General features: G+C 33.5%; 1 protein-coding gene across 1 annotated transcript; it reads right to left on the reverse strand.

Moving 5' to 3' along the window:
* Positions 1 to 506: 506 nt before the first annotated feature.
* Positions 507 to 3,266, reverse strand: LOC129218124 (uncharacterized). Its single transcript, XM_054852336.1, has one exon. The coding sequence runs from the start codon at positions 3,264 to 3,266 to the stop codon at positions 507 to 509; it is 2,760 nt and encodes a 919-aa protein (XP_054708311.1).
* Positions 3,267 to 8,024: the final 4,758 nt, after the last annotated feature.

Genomic DNA, 8,024 nt, shown 5'->3' on the forward strand with positions numbered 1-8,024 from the left:
CTGTGCTGAGATTCAATACCAGTTCGAGATGTACTGCCCGGCTTGTAGCGCAAGTAAACAAGCAAATGTACACCTTTTGTGTTGCTTGTTTATCTTTTATATAAATTGGTCCGGCAAAATCTACTGCTGAAACTTCGAAAGCGCTGGTTTTCATGATACGATCTGATGGTAAAGGAGCAGTAACTTCACAAAATGGTTTTGCACGATGTTTTCTACAAATTAAACGCTTCTTAATGATACTTTTCGTAACCTTTGTCGCCTTTAGTATCCAGAATCGCTGTCTTAAGTTCGTTAGAGTTGCAGATAAACCACCATGAGCAACTTTTTCGTGATTTTCTTGGATTAATAGCTTTGTAATTTCATTGTTATTTAATAACAAAATGGGATGGTTTTTTTCTTCTATTAAATTGGAAAATTGTAACCTTCCTCCTAATCTTATTATTTTATTCTCATCCAAAAACGGGTTAAAGCATTTAATTTTCGAATTGCTTTCTAACTTTTCTCCCTTAATTAATGCTTTTTTTTTCTGAAAGTAAAGCATGTTCTTGAGCATTCAAAATCCAGTAATTTTCAGATTCATTAATTTCATCAGCGTTTAAAGAACCAACTCTTTTATCGTCATGTCGACAATTGTAAATAAATCTTCTGATGTTAGCGGTTACTGGTAGAACTTTTCTGTAACTACCGTAACGTTTGAAATCCAATAGATCTTCATTGACTGTGGCTAGGAATAAAACTTCTTGTTTTCGCATTTCCATTCCTAAAGCTTCATCGCAGAAATCATTAACGGATATTGACTTTGGCCAATTTTTTTCATTTTTTATCCATTCGGGACCAGTAAACCATGCTTCACATTTCATCAATTCAAATATACTCTTTCCTCTTGTTATTATATACGAAACATTCATTCGGCCGGGGCAAAATTTCCTTATGCTTGGATTCGTTAATGATTGGATTTCTCGAACTCTGCTCTCAATAAACGGTTTCCACTTAGTAGAAGAATTTTTTATCCAACAAAGCGCAATGTTACTGTCGGTCCAACAATGATAACTGACTTTCGAATGGAATCTTTTAAAAATAGGCTTGATATGGGAAATTAAACGAGCTCCTATCAGGGTGGCAGTCAGTTCGAGTCTAGGAATTGTTAATTTTTTAAGGGGTGCAACTCTGCTTTTAGATGCAAGAAAGGATATTTTGGTAATGTTATTTTCATCTGTGTAACGAATAAATATCACTGAACCATAAATTTTTGCACTGGCGTCAGTGAAACAGTGAACCTGTACGTTTCTTAAATTTTCAAATTCAGTCTGTCCGAAACAATGCCTGGGCATTTTCAAAGTATTGACTAATGACAATTCTTCATGCCATTTTTTCCATTCCTGAGCAATATCTGTGGGCAACTTCTTGTCCCAATGAACTCCACGTTCCCATAATTCTTGGAAAAGTAGTTTTACACGAACTGTGTAAGGGGAGATAAATCCCAGAGGATCGAAGATTCTTCCTGCAGTTCTAATTAACGTTCGTTTAGTGCCATCTGATTCCTTAATAAATTGTATCAAACTAGAAGTATCGAATTTAAAATTATCATTTTGTGAATCCCATAAAAGTCCTAACACCTTTAAAGATTCATCAGATTGTTCACAAGTACCCGTGTCAAATCCCAAATTATTCCATTTACTTTCCAGGGTTAATGAATTACTTTTCCACTTTCTCAATCTCATACCTGCATCTTCCATTATAAATTTTGATTCTTTAGACAATTGGAGAGCCTTATCTTCATTTAAAGCACCGGAAAGCAAATCATCAACGTACATTGATTCCCTTAACATTAAACTTGTTTCTGGGTATAAATTAGAATACTGATATAAGTGATATCTTATAACAGCTGCTAACAAAAAGGAACTAGCTGTAACGCCAAAAAGAACCCTTGATAGTCTACAAACCTTCAATTTAGTTTGAGTTATATCATTTAATAATTCATCTATCCACAAAAACCGGACAACATCGCGATCATTCTCCGAAAGTCCAATATTTAAAAATGCCTTCTCTATATCTGCAACAAATGCGATTCTGTGGAATCGAAATGAAAGAATTAAATTTAAAAGATCTGGGTTTAGATTAGGACCCGAGTGTAGCAAATCATTTAGTGATGGGGCATGAGGGGGATACGATGAGGCATCAAACACAATTCTCAACTTGGTTGTGCTTTTATCTTTCCTGATAACGGGAGAATGTGGTAAGTAATACGTAGGATGACCTGTATTGCGAGTATCACGAACTTCCTCCACAATTCCCAATTTGAAGTATTCATCAATCACTGCTTTATATTTGATGTACAAAGAAGGGTATTTATAAAATCGTCTAATTAATGAATTTAATCGTTTTCGAGCATTATCATAATTACTAGCTAAATTTTCATTTTCGTGCTTCCATGGAAGTGCAACTACATATCGACCGTTTTTAAAAGTTAAAGTTTTTTCGAATTTTTGAAGAGCCTCCCCTTTTGAAATAGCCCGTTTAGAAGGGTCATTCTGGATTCCTAGAGATTCTAACTCCCAAAATGCTTTCAACTGATTCGTTAATTCATCATCTAAATCTTTCGTGACAATAGCGCTCAATACTTCAACTGATGATGTTTTAAAATTAAGATCGAAATTCGAAATTGGAATATGAATTATCCATCCCATCAAAGTATCTAACAACATTACTTTTTCATTTATACGTCGAGTTGTACCAGAAACTATTTCCCAAAAATAATCAGACCCAATTAAAATGTCAATTTTACTATCCCTATATCCGTTTTCGGAATCCGACAATTTAATACCTAAAGATTGAATTTGTTCACGCAAATCTTTGTTGGGTGTTTCTATTAATGTGTTGCAGATTTCAGGGGATTCTAATGCCTCGATACTTAAACATTTATTTTCGTCTCTTATGTTGTGTAGCAAAAACTTGACGCGATGTCTTTTAACGTTAATAGCGGTACTATTTCCGAAAGTATGCAAGCTTATTTTTTCCCTATCTTCTACTGGTAATTTCAATTTATTTACTAATCTTTCACGGATAAAACTTCTTTGGCTCCCTGAATCAATTAAACCTCGACAATGTATTTTAGTTTTACCCTCTGAATCTGAAATGATAGCTTTAAATGTTTGGAGTAGAACAATTTGTTTATTATTTTCAACTTTGTTTTTATGTGGAGTAATTGATGTTAATAGTGCATCAGAATTAATTTTGTCTTTAGACAGGGGAACAGGGTCATTCATCGGATAAGCTATTTCACACAATCCCTTTCGGTGACTTTGTTTGTGACAGATACTGCAGTTAACTTTTGTCCTACATAATTTTTTAAGATGAAATTTTTTATAACATAGAAAACACCTCCCGTTTTTCTTCAATACTTCTTTTTTCTCATTTATGTTTAATTGATTGCATTCATCCGATAAATGGTCACACAATCTATTGCAAAACACGCAAAATTTTTCAACAACAGTATTTAATGTGGCAGCTGAATAATTTATTTCCTTGTTTCTATAATCGTATCTATTAAATTCCCTACTCATTTGAAACCCATTTTCATACGTATTTGTATTTCTAGCTTCATCATTTTTTGTTTCAGATAAAATTCAAGTCCTTTCCCTTGATTCGAACTCTTTCTTTAGAAAGCATAATAAATCAGAAACTTTATTTTGTTCCGAATCATGGGATCTGTTAAATTCCAAAGCCATGTCAATTGGAATACACTTTATCAAAATGGGAAACAAAAGTACCTCGAAAGAGTCTGGTCGAATCCCCAAACTTTCTAAAGCGCATATTTCTACTGAGTAAATGTCATACAATCTACGTAGTGAATATACATCCCTTGAATTTTTGCACGGTATTAAACTTAAAAGGTTAGACATATAACTATCAATAATCAATTCCTTTCTACCAAAGCAAGATTCCAAAATACCGCTTTTTCATAATTATTTGCCTCTAATGACAACCCAGAAAGCAGTTTCTGCATCAGCTAGTAAGTAAGATTTTAAATAATTAAACTTTTCAACGTCAGTTAACGATTTGTTATCATGTATACTACTTTTAAACTGTGCCCAAAAATTTGACCATTTGCAAATATTCCCATTAAATTTTTCTATTACTAATCGAGGAAGTTTGACAGACGTAGTACTTGACGTACAAATATTCGAATCTACGGGACTAATTTGCACTTGATTTGGAACTTGTAAATTATTCTTGAGATATTTCTTTACCCGAGCTTTACACGTCAAAATTTCTTCTTTGTAGTTGTCTACTGTAAGTATTTCTTTCTCTAATTGTTTGTCGTCGGTAATTTCCTGTTCTATTACTTCATTAAGTGCTTTTAGGCTTTCTTCCTTTTCAGTTAATAGTTCAAGTGTTATTTCAATTATTTCAATATCACGTAATTCCGTGCTAATTAATGTTTCTAATTTCTTAATAATTCTTGTTGTTGCTCCTCTTAGCGTAGCACGCTTCCAACGTTTCCATAATGAACAATTCAAATTCACATTACCTCATAAATTTTCTTCAAAGATTAAAATATTTCATCTTAAAATCCTGGAAGTTTCGGCACCATTTTTCTTGTAAATTGTAGAATTCAAATAAGTTAGAAAACACTATGAGGTAAGTAAAGTTAAAATTTATTTACATTGAAAAGGATTAGTAAAATTTAGGCTTGCGCCTTCGAAACACAACTGAAAACTAGCACATTTCGACCGATGCAATCTGTTTTTATCCTTTGCTGTTGCTAATTTCATTTTACAATATTTTACAGCAACGGCGCCCTCTTCTGAATTAATCTAACCGTGACGGAAGCCTTAAAAGTTCGCTCAATTAGAATCGCTTATATCTCCTGTTCTAATTAATTGAGAAAAATGGAAAAACATCATCTTTTTTGGGAAGGAAAACCCTTTCCAACTATGTATAATGTTTGGGGGTGGGGGATTTTATACCCCCTAATTAGCCGAAATTTATCTTAGATAGTTAATTACAAAAAAACTTATTTGAAATTTAGAATTTCGGCTTCGAGGTGCACGGACCCGGGGTACGTCCGAATTTCTGTGCCGAGTTTCAGGGCTGTAGGTGCTGTGGGATCTTCTAACCATCAGGTACAAACAAAGAAAGAAACAAAGAAACGCCGTCACCTTTATATATATATAGATGAAATTTACTACGAATAACCCATCTTAGTAGTGGATTTCTTGTTGGCAACAAGACCAGCAAATCCATCCTACTGAAATTAAAGCTCATTTCTCTTTGTCATGATGTTTATTTGCAATGGATACCCTCCCATTTGAACATCCAAGGGAACAAAATGGCCGATAATTTTGCTGAGGAGGGTTACAGGATTCCAACAGCTCCATCATCCACACTTACCTTTATGGAGTTATACTCCCGAGAAAAATCAAAAATCTTGGATTAGGGAAAACACCCCTCACCTGTGATTGATGCAAGGGATCAAAACCAGATTTGTCCCTTAACCTCCCGGGTGACGGAAGTACTCTCAAGTCTTGCTAGTGGGTCACATCAAGTGCCTCACTTTCAACGAGGGCAGGAAAACTTTCGTCACCTGCTTCAAGTCATCAAGCTTCTTAATTTCATATTTCGGATTGCATGGGACTCTTTAGGGAGGATCTCTTTAGCAATCCCCTCTTGGTCTTTGACTTCCTTACAGTCAACGGGATCGTGGACCTTGTCTGACTCCGTCAGACAGTGAGGATGAGCAACAACAACAACAACTACGAACAACGAATAAGTACATTGTTCCATCTTTCATAAGTGATAGTGCATAAAATACGACATAACATACCCTTTCTGCTTTCAGATGGAGTACATTAAAAAATACAGTAACTCATTTGCATGAAAAAAAAGTTATTTAAAAAACGTGGTTTCGGTTTTATTTAAAAATATTTTTCTGCAAAATCGAATAAGTTTCGTATGTAAACAATAATAAAACAACGTTTAAAAAACAAATTTGCAAAAAGTTGCAAAAAAAATTGCATTTTAAAGTTGTTTTATTAACTTTCACATTTCAGCTCATCGTTATTTATTTATCATGTTTCACCATGTTTATCTCAGATAGTTATTCAAATAAAATGCTCAATAAAGTAGCAGAGAACTTCAGGCTACCTCGAGGGCAATCTTTACCTTGACAATAAATTTTATTCGGGTTTTTCTTTCAACGCCTTAATGCATCGGTCTTTTTGTTTTATATCTTTCGCTTTAGTGAAAAATGTGCCATTTTACTGAATCTTTTGGGGCTAGTAATGCTTGCTGATAGAGCAAGCATTACTACAGAAATGAAAATTATTCAATAAAAGGGAACTGTTACTGAGACTTTAAAAATTTGATTTTAAGCTGTTCCAGTATTTCTATTATTTTAGTCATTGTTTTAACATTGCTCTGGTGCGCTAGAATTGCCTTCAAGTATTTCACTCTATACACTCCTGACATTTAATGGAGTGGAATAACTGATTTCCGGAAAGGTACAAATGCATGTGTGCTTGAATCATTCAAACAGAGCATACATTTTCATGGCATTTTCAAGTGAAGATTAAGTACAAAAAGTTATGTTCAAAGTAGTTCTTTTTTTAATCTCAAAAGAATAAGATAATAATTCTGCTATAATGCACAGCGTAGTTTAAAACAGTAAAATCATTAACCGTTTACCCGCCAATGTTCCAAAAATGGAACATCATATTTAAGTGAAAATTTTCCCAAGAAATAACGTTAAAATAAACAAGTTTTTTTTAACACAGTTTAGTCTTATTTCAAAGTATTTTTTGATTTCCTGCTTGATTGTTTACATGTTTTCAATTATTTATTGCGATTTTTCAAAGATGAGTGTTTTTTTAGCTTTTCACAACTTTTTCTTATAAAATTTACCAAAAATTGGTTTTTTCAGAAAATGTGATGATATTTATTATAGTTGTGAAAAATACTTCAATATATGATTTTAAAATGCTTGTAGAAATGTACAATGATATTTCCGAAAGGTGTACCCCTTCAAAATAGCATGTTCCAATTTTGGAACATTGGCGCTTTTAGGGAGTCAAATTTCCAAGAAGTAAATCGTTGGACTTCCAAGGGGAAATTTCATTTTTCGTAATATATGTTTCTTTTTTTTTCTCATTTTGAATGTACTCTGATGTAGATGTTGGCAAAACCAAGTAAGTTTATATTTTGAAAGGATATGAGGTTTCGTTAGCAAAGAAAATAATAAGTCTTAAGAAAATAATAAGTCTTCTGTTAGACGGACTATATGGCTCCGAATCCACACCTGCTCGGACAGCTGCATTGTCACCTGATAATAAAAAATAATATTAGTGAGAGTTTTATTCTTCATATTTTAAATGCAGTTCAATAATTCGCTAGCTTTGTTTTCGGGCGAAAGGAAATTCTGTTTGACGTATACCAACTGTTCATAAATGTTAAAAAATGTCTACAAGATTTCTTACTGTAGAACAAGCTGTGGCTTATTTAGAGACATTGTCAGATTCGGATTTGTCAGATGTAGATATATGCCAATTACCCCCTGATGAACTAGGCAATATCACTGAGGAAGAATAGATGTTGACAGAGATGAAATCCTACATTTTTTTGGTTTGTTGCTATTGAGTGGGTACCATTCTGTTCCTTCTGAAGATATGTATTGGAGCAGTGCAGAAGATACATCTGTGCCAATTGTACTAACAGTTATGCCTCAAAATCGTTTTCGAAAAATAAAAAACAACTTTCATTTGATGGACAACCATGAATTAAAACAAAATGACAAACTAAGAAAAGTTTTCCTTATTTACGAAGAATTGTGTAAAAACCCTCAACAATTTGGTGTATTTCATGAAAAATTAAGCATAGATGAATCTATGGTTCCCTACTACGGTCGGCATTCATGTAAAATGTTTATTAGATGAAAACACATAAGATTCGGCTTCAAAATTTGGATGCTGTGCTCTTCAAGTGGATACCCATATTCCATGGAGATTTATTCAGGCAAAAAAGAAGGA

This window comes from Uloborus diversus, chromosome 1 (genome assembly GCF_026930045.1).
Source record: "Uloborus diversus isolate 005 chromosome 1, Udiv.v.3.1, whole genome shotgun sequence".
NCBI classification, from domain to species: domain Eukaryota; kingdom Metazoa; phylum Arthropoda; class Arachnida; order Araneae; family Uloboridae; genus Uloborus; species Uloborus diversus.